General features: G+C 42.8%; 1 protein-coding gene across 2 annotated transcripts in view; it reads right to left on the reverse strand.

The window, feature by feature from the left end:
- Nucleotides 1-8,279: 8,279 nt before the first annotated feature.
- The window catches only part of ddr2l (discoidin domain receptor family, member 2, like), a 43,426-nt gene continuing 30,973 nt past the window's right edge, over nt 8,280-20,732 (reverse strand). For both annotated transcript variants that reach the window (XM_072387269.1, XM_072387270.1), the window contains exons 14-19: nt 19,272-19,516; nt 19,067-19,194; nt 17,103-17,300; nt 16,706-16,940; nt 15,285-15,434; nt 8,280-10,641 (exon numbers count right to left, since the gene is read on the reverse strand). In XM_072387269.1, the coding sequence (XP_072243370.1) occupies nt 10,507-10,641; nt 15,285-15,434; nt 16,706-16,940; nt 17,103-17,300; nt 19,067-19,194; nt 19,272-19,516 (1,091 nt within the window). In that variant the 3' untranslated portion in view covers nt 8,280-10,506. The remainder of the gene's footprint in view (nt 10,642-15,284; nt 15,435-16,705; nt 16,941-17,102; nt 17,301-19,066; nt 19,195-19,271; nt 19,517-20,732) is intronic.

Genomic DNA, 20,732 nt, shown 5'->3' on the forward strand with positions numbered 1-20,732 from the left:
TGAAAGTGATGTCCTTAAGAAAGAGGAAAAAATCCAGCAAAGACCTGACAGGACCTGAGAGATGCATCTGGACCTTCAGCTGATCCATCTACTGTTGGCCCAAGCCTCATCAGAAATGGTCTCCATGGCAGGGTGGCTGTCAAGAAGCCGTTCTTAAGGAAGGGAAACAGGGAGAAAAGGCTGAGCTATGCCAAATGACACAAGAAGTGGACTGAAAATCAGTGGCAACAGGTCTTATGGAGGGATGAATCCTCCCCAGAGCCCGGACCTCAACATTATTGAAGCAGTGTGGGATCATCTGACAGAGAACGGAACAAAAGGCAGCCGACATCCAAAGAAGAGCTTTGGGATGTCCTTCAAGAAGCCTGGAGAACTATTCCTGAAGACTCCTTAAAGAAATGACAGAAAGCTCGTCTCAGAGGGTTCAGGCTGTGTTGGAGAATAAAGGAGCTCAGACCAACTGTTAACTTAACAAAACATTTGAATTTTACTGTATTATTTTTACTTTATATATGGTTTTATACTTTATAACAGCTTGTTACACATATTTCTTGTTTTACTGACATTATAAAAGAAATGTGGCTCAGGGTTTATGCACAGTAGCCCCTTCTGTATGTTTGCATTTTTCAAAAATAAATTTACAGATGATATCCTGTCGGGATCTCCGCAAGACACATTAAACTATCAGAATATAAGAAGATCAGCCCTGGAAATGATAGAAAACACCTGGTCCAAAGGAGTTTGGGCAAAATCAGGGAGGAATAAAAAGACCTGGATGTGTTCCAGCTGTAAAACGGAGCTACAGCCTCAGTTCATGGAGGATGCATTCACCCAGCTCTGCTACATGGTGCCTCGGCTCTGTTTTGGTTTAAAAAAGTTAGAAATACTTTCACAATTTACTAGATAAAATACTTTTCATTCATTTGGTCAAAAGAGCGTAGAATTGTAGAAATGGACGTGATTTAAAATGCCACTTTGGTCTTTTCCACCGGTGGAAAATGAACCATCAAAGTCCAACACTGCTGCCCCAATTAAATTAGGACATTTTCTAAAATTGCTTTGGGCCTTGAAGGTTAACTTTTACACAAACCAGTAGTTTCCTCTGTAACTGTCATAAACCGGTGCTGCTGAAGAGCCACTTTGTGGTAGTGGTTGCACTGTCCCTGGTAGCAGGCTTCTATGGGCTGAGCGCGCATGTAAAAGATGGCTGGCTGGCGAATCCTTGAGGTGGACATTTCAGCATTCCTGCCAGACTTAGAGTCCAAGGAACAGTGTATGTTTCACCTGGCTGCAGCCATCCCATTAATGATGCATAACTTTAAGCCTTAAAACAATTTAAGGTGCTGGGAAGGCATCTTAGCACGACTCTTTGAGCCAGAAAATGATTTATTTGCTGTTTGAAGTTCTGTTTAAACTGTAAGAATTCTGCATCACTAAAGATTGATGAAATGAATCAGTAAAACAAACCAACGTATTGATGAATAATGCAGTCAGTTCTGCTGTATGTCTGCAGAAGTCTTCATGCTGTGTGATGGACATGTTTTAGATTTGATTTCGTTTGCAAATATTGTATAAATTCTACAGTGAAAATGCCAGAAATGGAAAAGTGTTGTGAAAAGGTGGTTGCGCAGGAGGAAAATAAGACTATGATCAATACAAAAAGAACTGATTGAGAAGATGTCTGCTGTAGACATCAGCAATCCCCAAAAAAGAGGCTCAAAACCATTTAAAAGGACACAAAACGACTCGACTCATTCTTCTATCATCCAGAGCGCCACACTTCAGTCCCGGCCAGTAAAGCTTCTTTAATAGGAGCCAAAGGAAACCAGCTTTAATAAAAAATAGAGACCACAACACTATATGAGTGTGGATCAGTCAGGTGACCCCTGACCTCTGGCAGCTCGAGGACAGATCCACACGGTTCCCATTAGAAACACAAAGGGGTGGCTCTTTTTTCTGGTTTTGGTGCTTTGTGAGCTTCACACTCCACTCGTGGCATTAACTGTCCTGATCCCTTTGTATTCTCACCTTAATGTGAGACCTCCTCGCCTGTCATCTGCTCGTCTGAGTCCCTGCAGTATAAAGACTGTTATTCCAACCAGCGTCTTTCAGATTTACAACACATGGCTTTGAGTTCCTGTTCAGCAAAGCATTCTCACAGTTTATGTGTTTTCATCATAAGCAGAGCCCACAGCAGCCTATAAACATCCTGGGATGGTTATCCTGTCTCTTAGCTTCTGGCTATCTAAGTTGTGTTTAAGAATGAGTCTTAACTGAAACTTGAAGCGATTTCAACGGCAGTTCTGTGCTCATCTAAACCTGACTGATGTGTCACAAAAGCACAAGTTCAGCTGAGCTTCAGCTATAAAAGATGCACAAATCTGTTTTTTACCAAAACTTTTTGCAAAAACTTGCTTTGAGGCTGGTTTGGTAAAGTTTTAGCCTAGTTCAATAAAAATGTCAGATAATCTGTGTGTGTACCAGTTACACACCTGAGGTGATGAAGCTTTTCCTGTTAGGATTCACAACAAGCGTCAACGTGCAACATCAAAGCAGAAAAAACAGTGATTCCTACATTTACTTTGACTTTTACTTTACTATCAATCAGCAAAATTTCATGTTTTGTCACATCAAATTCATTTAATTTGTAAGTATACATCCATTTTTGCATTTTAGACCTGTGACACGTTGCAAAAACAGTTTAAAAGTGGGCAATTTAAGGTTATTAATGACAATTACAGTGACTTCTCTGGGCTTGGAGGCATCTGGAATGGACCATCACACAGTTAAAGATCCAGATCTCCGTGTGCATCCAGCCAATCAAAAGGCCAGGATCTGGAGGCTTGATCTGGATTTCAGAAGAACATTTTATGTATATTAACAAATTAGATGAAGTTGCTGAGAGAAAACATGGATGTTGATTCTGTTTGCGATGAATAAAAGTCAAAGTTAGAGTAAGATTCAGTGCGTATTTTCCACCAAGGTTTTGCTGATGAGGCGATGTTCTGTCAAAGTTAATCATGATTTAAGTTTCTTGCACCACAGTTTGAGTTTGCTCATTGTCATCAATGAATCTGCATAAAAAGTAAGAAAAGTCAGAAGATGACTCAATAATCTTTCACTTTGGCTCTTTTCAGTTGCACAGACTCATTTGTGGACGTGACACTTCTCACACCGAGGAGATAAAAATACTCCTGACTGTAACCAAACCTCTGAAGCAGAGCAGCACCAGCAATTACAGCCAGGTTGGGTTTGGCTGGACCTACTCTGCTATCACATATCTGAAAAAAAGAACTCTTATGAAAGCTGTTGTCACCTTGCCTGGTGTTGTGTAAATGTTCACACATCTGGAAAGTCTTTGTTACTGTCCAATATGTATTCTGTGTTTTTAGATGCCTCATACAGTCCTTGTTTCTTCATACCTGAAGGTGCACAGCGCAGAGATAACCGACTAAAGCCTTTGCACTAATGGAAATGAAACCTGGGCCCTGTTTATCTCTCTGTGACCGCCCTCTGGCCATGAACCACTGCTGAACCACCCTTATGAAAGCTGCTGTCACTGAGCCCACATCTGCAGACAAACCCCTGCTTTATGTTTCTTTGTCTGTTAAATTTAGCTTTCTTCTGCCAAGGACAGTTACACAACCTGTGGTTCACGTGACTCTCTCACAGGTGAGGGGCAGCTTTGTGCTGCGAAGGTCTCCAAACACCTAAATAAGTTCATTCAGAAACCGAAACCATGCACGGATTATGACACAGAGACATGAACTACAGTCCTGAAATATTCCAGATATTATCCAGGATGCATTGTTTGCTGCAGTCGAACCTCTCTGTTGTCCTGTAAATACAGACAGATGCATCCAGATATTTACTGAAATTACATCAAAGCAAAAACCATCATCCCAGATAAGCTGCTGAAGGTACCAGATCAGCTCTGAGGGTGTTATCACACAATAGGTTTATTGTCCCAGTAATGCATTGGCATTTTATTAGATTGATGGCTTTCTAAAGGCAGCCACACACATTTAAAATCTGCTCATTTGAGCAGCAAAATGGGACGTGACCACATATGGATATCCAGCCAATCACGATACGTGTCGTCCTCTGCACTCGCAGGTCCGACCCTGAGGCAGTCCGGTTAACCGATGGCTTCGTCCATCATATTCAACCTGAAAACAAAAAATTGAGACCAAAAGAAAATATTAATGTGAGGATTTACTTTCATGATTTTGTGGCTGCAGTGCAACAGCCAATCTGATATTTTACCGTCAATCCAGCGTCTTACAGCAACTCTGCCACACAGCGAGGCTCCTCGCCGGTAGCCTTCATGACTGACCCTTCAGCCAATCAAATGGCAGCATATCTAACCTTGTTGCAATGCAGGTTACACGTTAACACAGAAAAATGTATTAGATTGATGGCTTTCTAAAGGCAGCCACACAAATTTAAAATCTGCTCATTTGAGCAGCAAAATGGGACGTGACCACATATGGATATCCAGCCAATCGTGATACGTGTCGTCCTCTGCACACGCAGGTCCGACCCTGAGGCAGTCCGGTTAACCGATGGCTTCGTCCATCATATTCAACCTGAAAACAAAAAATTTCCCAACTCAGTCTCATAGTAAAATAGATCCATCCGTGCATTTGCTCATTGTCATCAATGAATCTGCATAAAAAGTAAGAAAAGTCTGAAGATGACTCAATAATCTTCAGTAAAATAGATCCAGCCATGCATTATTTTTCTATAACTGCTTAATCCAACCCGGGCTCGCAATGGGGCTGGACTCTATCATGAGGCAGACTCCACCCTGGACAGAGCCACACAGAGACAAACAGTGAAATAGACTTATTTGTGTTCTTTATGACGCTCTGCGAGGCTTTCACTGTAATAAACATGTGGACATCAAAGCTTTCTGTCACTTCTGGATTGTATTGGCATGTGTTTGGTGTGAGAGAGATCAGAAATAGGCTGTTCAGCATATTCAGTGAACTATACAGACACTTTAAAGAGAAACTATGTCAACATTTTGATTTATAATTCTTTACTAGAAGCTTAAATATAGATATAATGTGTAGAAATTCAGGTTACTGATTAGTTTGAACACATGAAAACAAACTGAACTATCAGGTACTAAAAATGAACTAATAATGAACTGACTGCACACACAGCATCTTTTACCGTACATGGTCTTAATGCACAGACTCCAGCTCACCTCAGCCTTGCAAACCCATGTCCTCTGGCACAAGTGAAGGTCATACGACTTGGTTGGATAACGTCTTTGTGGTGTTTTCAAATGCTGCTTTTTTGCCCAGATCCAGCCGATATGAGGAGACACAGCAGGGTGTAAGTTTGGTCTTTGGTAGGGACACTTCCCAGCAACATGTTATGGTGCCACACTTAATAACACTTTTCCACAGTAGAATGAGTGTTTACGATGACCTAGAAGGTTAGCATTATGTGGCTAACTACACATAATGCTACTACTTACTCTCTGGGTGGTGAAATCACTTTTTCTGTGACATTTTCTATTTGCAAAGCAGAAACACGGGAAAAACTGTTGAGACCAAAAGAAAATATTAATGTGAGGATTTACTTTCATGATTTTGTGGCTGCAGTGCAACAGCCAGTCTGATACTTTACCGTCAATCCAGCGTCTTACAGCAACTCTGCCACACAGCGAGGCTCCTCGCCTTCATGTGCTGACCCTTCAGCCAATCCAATGGCAGCATATCTAACCTTGTTGCAGGTTATCTAACCAATGCAGGTTACACGTTAACACGGAAAAATGGTTCCCTGAAAATGCTTAATACTACAAATGAGTTTATCAAAAATATGATAGGGTAGGGACAACTTGTGCCTTTGGTCCCGATGAAAACTCAGGTCAGGGCCGATGAAAACTCAGGTCAGGGCCCTGAGAACTGCTGTTATATGAGCAGTGCTTTTCCTTTTTTGTTTCTCCAGTCACTGCATGTGCACCTCGGCAGTCTGTCCCAGTCACCATAGAGTTAAGTCACAGATATTCTGTGTAGAGAAAGCTTTTACTCTGATGAAAGGGCCGAAAAAGATCCTCCATGAACCACGACCGACAGGCATAAAAAAGTCGGGGATCATCCTCCAATAGTTGGAAGAAATATGAAAGTTTTGTCCTTTTGTGTTTCTTTTATGCATCTTTGTGGTTGTTCACTTCTGTTTGTTTTTTATCTTTTTGAGATTCTTGTGAGTCACTGTGTGGTTATCTTGTGTCTTTTGTCATTTGCTGTTTTTGTTTCAGGGCTTTGTGGTCATTTACGTCGTTTTTTGGTAATTTCAAACCATTTTGCTTTTATTGGAACAATCGTTCATCTCTGTGGTAATTTAATATCTATTTGTCATTCTTTTATCTCTTTTTTTAGGAAGACTTTCTTCTCTGTGTAGTTTAATCTCATAGCTGTTTGACTTCCTTAAAGAAAAGTGTCCGCCCTACATTAAACGGAGCCGGCTGTGAGACACTGAGGCCCTGGATAAAGATGATTACAGCAATAAAGTAAGCAGCTCAGGCTGGAAAAGGAGCATGACAGTAAACTCTGTTTGAAATCTCTCCTCTTGTTGCTTTGAAGCCAGTTACAAACACAGTTGAATAAGCCTTCTAATGGAAGCACAGATATCAAACAAATATGAATAAACCCACCGTGAACAGAGGGAGGAGGTGGACACCAGAGCTTTAAGAGCATGAACGCTGACTTTTTAAACCGATCTAATGAATTCATTCAGTTTTAGTCAGTTCAAAGTCTTAGTGAATCCCTATTAATCAGCTGTAAAAGTACAGCAACATTCCTGCACCCTGTGAACATGATTTAAGTGGAGCACATAAACCTTTGTCATATCCAGGGCAGCAGCAGCAATACGTTTCAGATGGTCAGTGAACATTCAGGCCGGGCAGAAGTGGTGTTAGATATCTTATACATCGATGGTTCTTGATTTTAGTTGATTATGTGGTCGTTATTGTGCAGACGGAGGGGGGTCAGCAGCACACACTGTGCAGACTGAGCCGAAGTGATGGCGACGCTGCCTCTCTGTTGCCCCCTGCTGGAATAGCATCAGAAACGCTTCATCTTGTCTCATCCAGACTGAATTGTTCCAGCTGTTAAATCAGCTGGAATTGAAAGCTCTGGTGAAATCGTGTTATTTACAGTTTGCAAAGATGGTACACACACCATTGTTAGTAAGTGCTGTCCTGGTGATTGGATCCTGAACATCAGCCAGTGTGAGAGAGGCTTTTAGTTGCTTGGCGGTTCTATTGTGACTGTTAGATAATTGCTCTTGGATTGATCTTTGTTGGGAAGGATGATAATAACTATAGCCTTAAATGTCCTGCATTTGTACACAGTTTGTCTGACTATTTATTAGCTGAATCCAAACGTCAACAAGTTTTATTTTGAGGTTCTGAGAAATTTCCTTTGTTACAGCCCTGATACACCACTAAATGTGTTTTAATGATCAGAAGAAGTTCTGGTGCTTGTTGTTCCCTCTTTCCTGTCCTCTTAACCCCTGGCTGGTCGAGGCAGATGGCCACCCTTCCTGGTTCTGATGGAGGTTTCTTCCTGTTAAAAGGGAGTTTTAACAGGAAACTTTATTAACCGGCAGCTGGTTCCACAGAGAGGGGCCTGATAACTGAAGGCTCTGCCTCCAATTCTGCTTTTAGAAACTCTGGGAACCACAAGGAAACCTGCAGCCTGAGAGCAAAGTGCTCTGTTAGGAAAATACCCAACAATGAGATCTTTAAGATGTGCTGGAGCTCAGTCATTAAGAGCTTTATATGTGAGGAGAAGAATCTTAAATTCTAGTCTGACTTTAACAGGGAGCCAATGAAGAGAAGCTAAAACTGGAGAAACGTGATCTCTCAGTAAAGGAACCGAGCTCAGCCAAAGAGCTGATTGTGCGTGGATTATTTAGAAGAATGTTGCACAGGCAGCACTGCACACCCTCTACAACACAAAGTGAATAAACAGTGTCTTCTGGCTTCAGAGGATCCATTATGTGAATAAAACAGGATGTCAGTTGATTGTAAACACCTTTAACTTTAACTCCTGTATGTTTATATGATTTTACCACTCAAATTGGTATTAACAGATTTTTTCTCAAAAAAAAGAGAAAAGATCAGCTAATACTTGGTTTAATTGGTTTCCCTTCATCTACTTTCAAGATTTATATCTACCCTGTCTTTGTGCAGGGACACAGTAAATCATTTCTGATAAATAATAATAAATAATTAGACAAAAAAGACACAATATTGAATCTTCTGTTGACAACTTTGACTGTTTATTAATAGGAAGAACAAACCAAAAACAACAAAGACTACAGACTGAAACTGACTTGGGATCAGAGAACTCCCAATATATTAATATACACAGCCACTAGCCTATGTACAGAATATGTCTGAAACAGAGTGAAGATCAAACAGTGTGGAGGAGAAATGGGAGTGAACACAGCAGGAAAACACACAGAACATTTGGTTCAGAAGTGTCCACGACTGCTGAACTCCTGTTGGAAAAAACAGAAAAAAACCCACAACTTCCCACATAAGAAATGATCAGAAATAGTTACTATAAATTCTGATAGATAATCAATTAGTAATACCTAATCTGCATTCACACACTGCGATATTATAGATCAGCCATACTGCACACAACCAAACTTAAAGACCTCTCCAAAGGAACCAGAACAAAATACACAGGCTCACTGTAGCAAAGGACTCTGGGAGATTGAGTATAGTGGTTTCCTTCTCTTATTTTTGTCCTCTCAGTTTATCACATACTTTGGCAGAATAGAGCAACTCCAGTTAACCACGTTAACCCCAACTAGCTCCCAGCGCTCAAAGGAATGTTGAAAACACTAATTCATAACCTCATTTTCTGTCAGACACACACATGTACAAACACACACGCTCACAGAAGTGTAGGATACAGTACAAGTGACGAAACACTTCTGTAACAACACTGAAAAATGTTCACAAAATCAACTCCTTTGGTCTTCCTCTGGTTTTTTGTTTTACTCGCTTTTTGCTCATAAAGAGGATTTAAAACACGTTGAAAACACACTGACGTTAACTGAGTGACTCGAACGTAACACGACCTGGACACCATGCTGAAATGACCACGATCAATGGGCTATAGCAACAGGCGTAGTAAAACGTGGCTGTTTGCACGGCTAAGATCACGCAGGCCAGTGAGTTTCCAACAGATTTATTCATCTCATAACTGTGTCATCAGGTTTCTTCAGAGTTAATATTCTGACAGATGAGGGTTGATGGTGCCAGAACTCATGATGTGGGTCTTCACTAACCGCCCTCTGAGTGTAAACCCTTCCAATTACGACCACCAGCAACGTACCGCGCTCCGATGACACTGCGCAACATCCTTTATTCACTTCAAACCGGGTGACTGAAATGCGTCTAAATGACTCTGGGTTAATATCGCCTGACTTCAAATTTTAAAACTTAATTTAGTGTCAAACTCATCAATCTTTGGATGTGCACAACAATCCCTGACTACATCAAGGAAGATGAGAGCTAAAGGAGACAAAGCAGACTCCGACTGCTGCCCAAACACCGTTTAAAGGATTCTGAGAGATGCCGTCCCAGCCTGAGACACTTGGTTCGATCCTCCCACTCTCAGTCCCGGTGTTGTTAAGGTAACTGCGATGCTTCCCTGCTACACATGTAAGGCACTTAGAGTAAAAGTATCACTGTTTCACCAGATGTTAGCAGTAATTTCGTTGGACACTTTAATTGTATTTGGCAGCAAAAAAAAAAAAAAAAGCACAGCTCAGTTTCTTTCATATGTGATTTCAATTTTCCTCCTTTCCCCACGGCTCCCACAGCTCCCCACTAACTGGCTTTTAAGTCTGTGAACCACACAGGTTTAAACGCAGCCTCTTGGCACCGCGGTGTGAACCTCAGCTTAGCAACATTCACGTCCACAATAACGACCAACAAACGTCAAATACCTTAAAACAATAAAAAAACCTACACTACGTTTTGACCCTAGCTCCAGTGTGGGTTAAAATACAAACACGAGTAACTGAGGACACAGACACAGTGCTTTACAATAATAAGAAAAACCACAGGGACAGGAAAAGCCACCAAGACTGAAACGTCTGTCCAGTTTATGGCATCCAAAAAGCCAAGAGAGGGAGAAAAGGAAGTTTAAGGCAACGTTAAAAGCTCCAACACAAACATTTATGCTTTAAAGCGCTGGAGGAAGCTGTGAAATCAGCAATGATAGAAATATTTAATCTCTACAGACTGAAAGGTTTGGATCTTGCAGAACTTTTCTTCTCTCCGTCTCCACCTCGTCCCTCAGAATAGAGAAACCAGCCCTCTGACCACAGCTCTGCCGGGTTCCCCGTCCTCTCTGACAGCTCTCGCAGTGTAGTTTCAGTCCTTTTTGCTCTTTTGTCAGTCTGTCATCTTACAGGAGTCCCAGCAGCCCTGGGAGCCTTACCGGCACACCGGCGGGCCCCTGCTCACTGGTTGACATGGGGCCTCAGGGCTTGGTAAAGTCCCTCGAAGGTGGGTCGGTCCGTAATGTTGCGACTCCAACAACGCATCATCAGCTCGAAGAGGGAGGGTGGGCAGAGAGGAGGGGCGTAGAGGAAGATCTGGGTGGGAAATGCAGGACATTTACAGACACATCAGTCAGGTGACAGATATAAAGCTCAGCTCCTCATAAAGCTACAAACCGGCACACATCTGTAAGGTGACAGATATAAAGCTCAGCTCCTCATAAAGCTACAAACCGGCACACATCTGTAAGGTGACAGATATAAAGCTCAGCTCCTCATAAAGCTACAAACCGGCACACATCTGTAAGGTGACAGATATAAAGCTCAGCTCCTCATAAAGCTACAAACCGGCACACATCAGTCAGGTGACAGATATAAAGCTCAGCTCCTCATAAAGCTACAAACCGGCACACATCTGTAAGGTGACAGATATAAAGCTCAGCTCCTCATAAAGCTACAAACCGGCACACATCTGTAAGGTGACAGATATAAAGCTACAAACCGGCACACATCTGTAAGGTGAGAGATATAAAGCTCAGCTCCTCATAAAGCTACAAACCGGCACACATCTGTAAGGTGACAGATATAAAGCTCAGCTCCTCATAAAGATACAAACCGGCACACATCTGTAAGGTGACAGATATAAAGCTCAGCTCCTCATAAAGCTACAAACCGACACACATCTGTAAGGTGACAGATATAAAGCTCAGCTCCTCATAAAGCTACAAACCGGCACACATCTGTAAGGTGACAGATATAAAGCTCAGCTCCTCATAAAGCTACAAACCGGCACACATCTGTAAGGTGACAGATATAAAGCTCAGCTCCTCATAAAGCTACAAACCGGCACACATCTGTAAGGTGACAGATATAAAGCTCAGCTCCTCATAAAGCTACAAACCGGCACACATCTGTAAGGTGACAGATATAAAGCTCAGCTCCTCATAAAGCTACAAACCGGCACACATCTGTAAGGTGACAGATATAAAGCTCAGCTCCTCATAAAGCTACAAACCGGCACACATCTGTAAGGTGACAGATATAAAGATACAAACCGGCACACATCTGTAAGGTGACAGATATAAAGCTCAGCTCCTCATACAGCTACAAACCGGCACACATCTGTAAGGTGACAGATATAAAGCTCAGCTCCTCATAAAGATACAAACCGGCACACATCTGTAAGGTGACAGATATAAAGCTCAGCTCCTCATAAAGCTACAAACCGGCACACATCTGTAAGGTGACAGATATAAAGCTCAGCTCCTCATACAGCTACAAACCGGCACACATCTGTAAGGTGACAGATATAAAGCTCAGCTCCTCATAAAGCTACAAACCAGCACACATCTGTAAGGTGACAGATATAAAGCTCAGCTCCTCATAAAGCTACAAACCGGCACACATCTGTAAGGTGACAGATATAAAGCTACAAACCGGCACACATCTGTAAGGTGAAGATATAAAGCTCAGCTCCTCATAAAGCTACAAACCGGCACACATCTGTAAGGTGACAGATATAAAGCTCAGCTCCTCATAAAGCTACAAACCGGCACACATCTGTAAGGTGACAGATATAAAGCTCAGCTCCTCATAAAGCTACAAACCGGCACACATCTGTAAGGTGACAGATATAAAGCTCAGCTCCTCATACAGCTACAAACCGGCACACATCTGTAAGGTGACAGATATAAAGCTCAGCTCCTCATAAAGATACAAACCGGCACACATCTGTAAGGTGACAGATATAAAGCTCAGCTCCTCATAAAGCTACAAACCGGCACACATCTGTAAGGTGACAGATATAAAGCTCAGCTCCTCATACAGCTACAAACCGGCACACATCTGTAAGGTGACAGATATAAAGCTCAGCTCCTCATAAAGCTACAAACCGGCACACATCTGTAAGGTGACAGATATAAAGCTCAGCTCCTCATAAAGCTACAAACCGGCACACATCAGTCAGGTGACAGATATAAAGCTCAGCTCCTCATAAAGCTACAAACCGGCACACATCTGTAAGGTGACAGATATAAAGCTCAGCTCCTCATAAAGCTACAAACCGGCACACATCTGTAAGGTGACAGATATAAAGCTACAAACCGGCACACATCTGTAAGGTGAGAGATATAAAGCTCAGCTCCTCATAAAGATACAAACCGGCACACATCTGTAAGGTGACAGATATAAAGCTCAGCTCCTCATAAAGCTACAAACCGACACACATCTGTAAGGTGACAGATATAAAGCTCAGCTCCTCATAAAGCTACAAACCGGCACACATCTGTAAGGTGACAGATATAAAGCTCAGCTCCTCATAAAGCTACAAACCGGCACACATCTGTAAGGTGACAGATATAAAGCTCAGCTCCTCATAAAGCTACAAACCGGCACACATCTGTAAGGTGACAGATATAAAGATACAAACCGGCACACATCTGTAAGGTGACAGATATAAAGCTCAGCTCCTCATACAGCTACAAACCGGCACACATCTGTAAGGTGACAGATATAAAGCTCAGCTCCTCATAAAGATACAAACCGGCACACATCTGTAAGGTGACAGATATAAAGCTCAGCTCCTCATAAAGCTACAAACCGGCACACATCTGTAAGGTGACAGATATAAAGCTCAGCTCCTCATACAGCTACAAACCGGCACACATCTGTAAGGTGACAGATATAAAGCTCAGCTCCTCATACAGCTACAAACCGGCACACATCTGTAAGGTGACAGATATAAAGCTCAGCTCCTCATAAAGCTACAAACCGGCACACATCTGTAAGGTGACAGATATAAAGCTCAGCTCCTCATAAAGCTACAAACCAGCACACATCTGTAAGGTGACAGATATAAAGCTCAGCTCCTCATAAAGCTACAAACCGGCACACATCTGTAAGGTGACAGATATAAAGCTCAGCTCCTCATAAAGCTACAAACCGGCACACATCTGTAAGGTGACAGATATAAAGCTCAGCTCCTCATACAGCTACAAACCGGCACACATCTGTAAGGTGACAGATATAAAGCTCAGCTCCTCATAAAGCTACAAACCGGCACACATCTGTAAGGTGACAGATATAAAGCTCAGCTCCTCATAAAGCTACAAACCGGCACACATCTGTAAGGTGACAGATATAAAGCTCAGCTCCTCATAAAGATACAAACCGGCACACATCTGTAAGGTGACAGATATAAAGCTCAGCTCCTCATAAAGCTACAAACCGGCACACATCTGTAAGGTGACAGATATAAAGCTCAGCTCCTCATAAAGATACAAACCGGCACACATCTGTAAGGTGAAGATATAAAGCTCAGCTCCTCATAAAGCTACAAACCGGCACACATCTGTAAGGTGACAGATATAAAGCTCAGCTCCTCATAAAGCTACAAACCGGCACACATCTGTAAGGTGACAGATATAAAGCTCAGCTCCTCATAAAGCTACAAACCGGCACACATCTGTAAGGTGACAGATATAAAGCTCAGCTCCTCATAAAGCTACAAACCGGCACACATCTGTAAGGTGACAGATATAAAGCTCAGCTCCTCATAAAGCTACAAACCAGCACACATCTGTAAGGTGACAGATATAAAGCTCAGCTCCTCATAAAGATACAAACCGGCACACATCTGTAAGGTGAAGATATAAAGCTCAGCTCCTCATAAAGCTACAAACCGGCACACATCTGTAAGGTGACAGATATAAAGCTCAGCTCCTCATAAAGATACAAACCGGCACACATCTGTAAGGTGACAGATATAAAGCTCAGCTCCTCATAAAGCTACAAACCGGCACACATCTGTAAGGTGACAGATATAAAGCTCAGCTCCTCATAAAGCTACAAACCGGCACACATCTGTAAGGTGACAGATATAAAGCTCAGCTCCTCATAAAGCTACAAACCGGCACACATCTGTAAGGTGACAGATATAAAGCTCAGCTCCTCATAAAGCTACAAACCGGCACACATCTGTAAGGTGACAGATATAAAGCTCAGCTCCTCATAAAGCTACAAACCGGCACACATCTGTAAGGTGACAGATATAAAGCTCAGCTCCTCATAAAGCTACAAACCGGCACACATCTGTAAGGTGAAGATATAAAGCTCAGCTCCTCATAAAGCTACAAACCGGCACACATCTGTAAGGTGACAGATATAAAGCTCAGCTCCTCATAAAGCTTCAAACCGGCACACATCTGTAAGGTGACAGATATAAAGCTCAGCTCCTCATAAAGCTACAAACCGGCACACATCTGTAAGGTGACAGATATAAAGCTCAGCTCCTCATAAAGCTACAAACCGGCACACATCTGTAAGGTGACAGATATAAAGCTACAAACCAGCACACATCTGTAAGGTGACAGATATAAAGCTCAGCTCCTCATACAGCTACAAACCGGCACACATCTGTAAGGTGACAGATATAAAGCTCAGCTCCTCATAAAGCTACAAACCGGCACACATCGGTCACAAAAAAGCAAGAAACCTTAAGATTACACCTGCCCATCTTTGCAGATGTACAGAAACCCGTCAGATTTATACTGGAAGCTCTCAGAGCGTCTCAACTTCCTGGTTTGTAACCACTGCTCAAAGTGAGATTGGAATACTGGATGCAGCTGAAGAATGACTACACAGCTCCCCCTTGTGGATTAAAAACGCTAAACACAGGTCTGGTCAGGGTCTGGATTTGTCCACCATGTCTCTCCGGTGTTGGTGCGTTTGATTTGTCTCACCTGTCTGCCCTGATTCCTGAAGAACTCGCCAGTGTTCTCTATGACCTGTTCGTCGGACAGCAGGCTGTAGGGCTGCTCCTTACACAGAGTGAAGATCTCCCACAGGGTGACTCCGAACGCCCACACGTCACTCGCCGTGGTGAACTTACCCTGGAGAGAATTAGAGCATTTATGAGACTGTTTTCCAAGTTTAAGTCTCTAGAAATTGTTCTTCGTCTGCAAGGAGTTTAATAAAGTGTCAGAATTAGTGGTTTAACTGAGTCAGACTACAGATCTTTACTAGTTCAGTGAACAACATCCAAAAAAGGTTTGAATTGTTTAACAAAACACTTATGGTTGAACTAATTCTTGGAGCAAATGGATCAAAACTGATCCCTAAAAAGGAAGATTTTAAAACTATAGGTCTACTTGTCTATAAATCAGACTATTAGGATCGAATGTTTCATACAATCTGGATGACTGAGAATCTGCACCACAAAGGTGGAGAATTGCTTTTGCTTCCCACACTTGCAGCATAATGCCTAATGATAATAATAGAAATACTGTTATTACAGTGAACCATTACAGCAGAAAGCAATTTCAAGCTTTTTGGTGCGACTCCAAAAATAAGAAGTTTGTGTCAGGAGCAGAAACAGATTTACTCTGATGTGGAAAAAACAAAAGTCACAGACAAAGATCTGCTTCGTGATGGACGAGAAGATTTCAGAAGATGAAAACTATTGTCACTATTAGGCTTTGGTAAGAATGAATGAATGGTTCAACATCCTGAATCCTTCGCTCTGCATTGGCTGACATCAACGCAGACGTGTCGGGCTTTTGGAGCTGGTCCCTCACCATCCCAGTTTACAGAAATTTGCAACATCTTAAATAAATATGCAACTGCAAACAGGCTGCTCGACTCGTAGTTTCTCCATCTACTTGAAGGCTCTTGCAAAGGCTTCTGTCCCAACTGGGTCCCTCCGTTGGTCCCAGGATTGTCGTCTAGCAGCTCCTACACCACGCCTAAGACAATCCAAACTCTGTCTATCTGTCCCTGTCTATCTTCAAGAAGCTCCTGAAAACCCAGCTCTAAGAGAGCATCTCCTATCCCAGCACTTACCTTGTACTTCCCTCCCCCCTCTATCTCTGCACTTTATCTTTCTGCTCTTCCTTCTATGCCTGCACCCTATCTCTACTCTGTCCCCTCTGACAGAGTCGGACTCCTGGGTTCCTTCTATGTAGCTTATTGTTAGCTTTATATAAAGCTGTTATATCTTCATTTGTAAGTCGCTTTGGATAGAAGCGTCTGATAAATACAGAAACAGAAACATAGCCGACCATAATCAAAATGGAACAACCCGAGAGATTTTTTTCAAATCTCTGAATGAATTTGAATGAAAGCGTTTGATGTTTCATTCCCGGTGAATCTCCTCCACCCTCACCAGCAGGATGCTCTCCCAGGCCATCCATCGTATAGGCAGCACCGCCCGGCCCTGGATGCGGTAGTAGTCGCTGCTGTACAGGTTTCTGCTCATCCCAAAGTCGGCGATCTTGATGGTGAGGCGGCGGTCCACCAGGCAGTTCCTGGTGGCCAGGTCGCGGTGCACAAAGTTCAAAGATGCCAGGTACTTCATCCCTGATGAGATCTGCACCGCCATGTGGAGGAGGTCAGACAGACTGGAGGTGGGGAGAGAGAGAAGGGTGAGGAGGGACGGAGAGTTCTAACTAACCTGCTGTTTGCATCAAAACTGCACAAACCAGACGGTTTAGACAGTTCAGCACAACAGAAATGAGGCCGTTTGCATGTGCCGTCAGTCTAACTGCGTTTGGTTTATCAACCTGACTGAAGGGATGTTGTTGGCGTGGGTCAGCGTGCTCTCCATCTCCCGCTGGGACAGGAACATGTTGAGGTCTCCGTTCTCCATGTACTCAGTCACCATGCACAGCGGGTCGGAGGACACGCACACGCACAGCAGCCGGATGATGTTGGGGTCGTCCAGACGAGACATGATCTTTATCTCCTTCAGGAAGTCGTTTCTAACGGGCGGAAAAGATGACGAGAGTGCAGATATTAGCAGTGTGAACGTGGACCCTGTTGTAGACTAACCACATGAATCCTATTTAGTTTCATTAATACATTTAAGACAGTTAAAAATGTTGATGATGCCAACCCTGCAGAAGTTATCGTGCGGTCATTCGAACAAAACAAACGAATGAAATGAAGATCAAAAGCTGAAGAGCTGTAAAAAAGTGTTGATCCTCCTCTCAGCTGTGAATAATCACACAGCTGCTGCCATCACAAAGATAATAAATCAAGCTGCTTGATCCGTTTAAATACTCAATTTCCAGAACTTTGCACTCTGAAAGGAAAAATTCAACCTATTTGAAACGGGGTCAGATGTAAAGACCACAGTGGGAACACTTTCAGGCAATAACTTAATACAGACGGTAAGAGTTTAAGGCAAAAGAAGCAGTGAGACCCACATAAAGTGATAGCAAATGTGCAACACCTGAATATATATGCACATTATTGGGAAAACTACGGCTTTGTTCTGTCATTCTTGGATGATATTGGAGGTTTTGTCAGCCTGGTTAATGCTACAGGTGGACGGGACTCAATATTCATAACATTAAAGAAAAGTCGAAGGAGCTGCAGCTCCACATCTGGCCATGAGTGTCAGTCCTGCCGCTCACAGCTGGCACCCAACAATGTTTTATGTGGACAGTTGAGTGGGCTTCATTTAGGCCCCATTTTGGGCAGACATTATAAAAGAAGCCCCTGGAGATACTTGGCACCAAATCATTTGGATCTGCTGTGATCTTCCCTCCCCTGACGTCTGATTGGTCAGTTCTGAGAACAGATCCAGGAGTCGGCCCCCAGACATACAGATGACCACCAGGCCTTGACCTGTGCCGTTTATAACCTACAATATTACTTTCAAGTCTATAAAGTCAAAGAAAAATGTTAAAGCAATTCCTAATCTCAAGAAATGGATTTTTAACTTGTTGCTATGTCTTAAACTTGGTTCTGAACAGGATTTCCACAGGACAGAAGTCCAGCTGGTGATGGATACTCGCACAGCAGCGGCGCCATCAGGGTCAAATCACCACTTCAACATCCTGATGCCTTTTTGATTTTATTCTCTTAAATAGATAGGACTCGATTAAAACAATTAATCTGATTAATTAGAGGCTTTGTAAATAATTAATAGAAATTAATCGCATATAAATATTTGACCTGAGAACAGTGAGAAGCCATTTTTTTCACATGGATTTTAGTATTTTTACCATTAAATAATGACTGAATACATAAGCTTAAGCAACGAAACACTATTTTTTTTCAAGGTGCTACTGAACCAACCGTGCTCTTATTGACGCTTCCATCCATCCATCCGTCCGTTTTCTTTAATTACTTTTTTATGCCTTTTAATGGACAGATAAAAAGAGACAGAAAGCAGAGAGAGGGGGAATGACACGCAGTAAAAGGTCCGATGCGAGGACTGTCGCCTCTATACACGGGCGCCTGCACAGCCCACTGCTACGCCACCGATCATCCCATCCAACTGATGACTGGGGCCAACCAAAGCGGTTTCATCAGCTTCTTCACTCATGTTTGACTATTGTTCGCTGTGGTTTGTTGTTTTCTGAAGTCAACTAACGTTGGTGCTCCGGTATAATAGTTCAACTCATCCAGGGAGAAATGTTCCACGGTGCAAAAATGTGTTCATTTTTGTGTAATTAATTAATCTTAATTAAGGCGTTAAAGTCCCGGCCCTAATAGATACACATCCCTCTCTGAGTACCTGGCCTGACTGGTAGCGTCGGCCCTCAGCTGTTTAACAGCCACGAGGACGGAGCGCCCGTCCCTGTCGGGGAGTGGCGACCCTTCCCCGAGGAATTCTGGGAGTCCTTCTGCCTCACACAGGTGCACCTACAGCAGAGGAAGAGGTGGTAAATGTACTGTCAGTTTTCCCAGCCCAGAACCTCCCAATGGACGCCGGCGCTCACCTCTCCAAACTGCCCCTCCCCCAGCTTCTCCCTGAAGATCAGCTGTTGCCGTGGAAACTCAGCGGCGGAGATGTCCTTCCTGGTGAGAGAGTCCACGGTGAGGGCGGGCACGGCGTACATGTTGCTGCCGGTGACGCCCTGCAGCCGCACAATGTCCGTCTCGGCGTAGTGTGGCGCGCTGCTATGGAAACACTGGTGTGGCGTGCACTGGGTGACGTCTGGCTCGGCGTAGCCTCCCCCACACGCTGTTGATTAAAGTATCAGTATTACTACCTGTGGTAGAAGTACTTAGTCAGAATAAAAGTACCAATACAACAAAGTAAAAATACAGCTCACAAGTATTTTACTGTAATATATATAGTTGATTATTATGAGTATTTATTGCATTCTAAGTATCAGCATTTTATGAAACATACACCAAGAGACCCCAAACCAAGATGAGTTGAAGAGAAGACGTCTGGGATGCAGAGCAGGAACAAAATGGAGAAAAAAGAGGAGGAAGTTTGCTGCAGGAACAACATGTTTTTGTGCTACAACAATAAGGGATTTAATCTAATCTCCCCCAGACTTCAATCATATTCTTTAATAAAGATGAAAAAACTTTCAGATCTCGGTTGTCTTATTGAACTCCTCACAAAAAACCTTCTGGGATAGTCTAACCGAGAAAAGTGCACTGAAAGAGATACCAGAGAAGAAGAAGAAGCTAAACCTGGTCTGTCTCTGATGACATCCTTTTCATAATATCCTGAATCACTTGTAATAACCCTGACAGTTCCACATATACATTTCCTTACTTTTCTCTGACTAATTAACTTATTACACTGAAGTACTCAGTACAGGACTGACTGGAAAGTTTTCACCAAGGTAATAAGGTTCAGATAGAAACTCTTGCAGAGGGAAAGCATCTCTCTGGTGGAACAGCTGAGTCGGTACTCAGCTGAGTCTGAAGGAACCTTGAAACCACATAATCTTAATCAATGAATTGTGTTTTAGTTCTGATGCTGTTTCTGTCTTCGCTTTGAATGAATTCTTCAAGCTTCCTTTTTTATTTGTTTTTGAAACGGACACATCTTTGCACAAGGCATTCACACAACTGTCAGAAACTGAACTCTACAGTAAATCATGCTTTACTAGACTATGCAATTACTGGAGAAATTGCAGTGGGATGTCTGAAACCGCCCATCCCAATTCGTCCCCTTGGCCCAAACCTTTCATTTTGTAGAGTTATGCTGCCCCTTAAGGAGTAATGGCCACCTAGCTCTTCGACTGGGGCGGTGGGGGCCACTTGGAGGACTGGATGACCACTGCTTCTTGATGTCCAAAATAAAAAAAAAGCAACTTTTGGAATTCTCTGAAAAGTCAGTTCTATTTTATACGTTGTACTTGGAGGTTTTAGGCAGTTTCCTGTCATTTGGAAGCTTTGATCAGAAAAAGTACAAGCCTGATGGACTGTAAAGAGGA

This window comes from Leuresthes tenuis, unplaced genomic scaffold, assembly GCF_036924035.1.
Source record: "Leuresthes tenuis unplaced genomic scaffold, fLeuTen1.0.hap1 SCAF_6, whole genome shotgun sequence".
Lineage (NCBI taxonomy): Eukaryota > Metazoa > Chordata > Actinopteri > Atheriniformes > Atherinopsidae > Leuresthes > Leuresthes tenuis.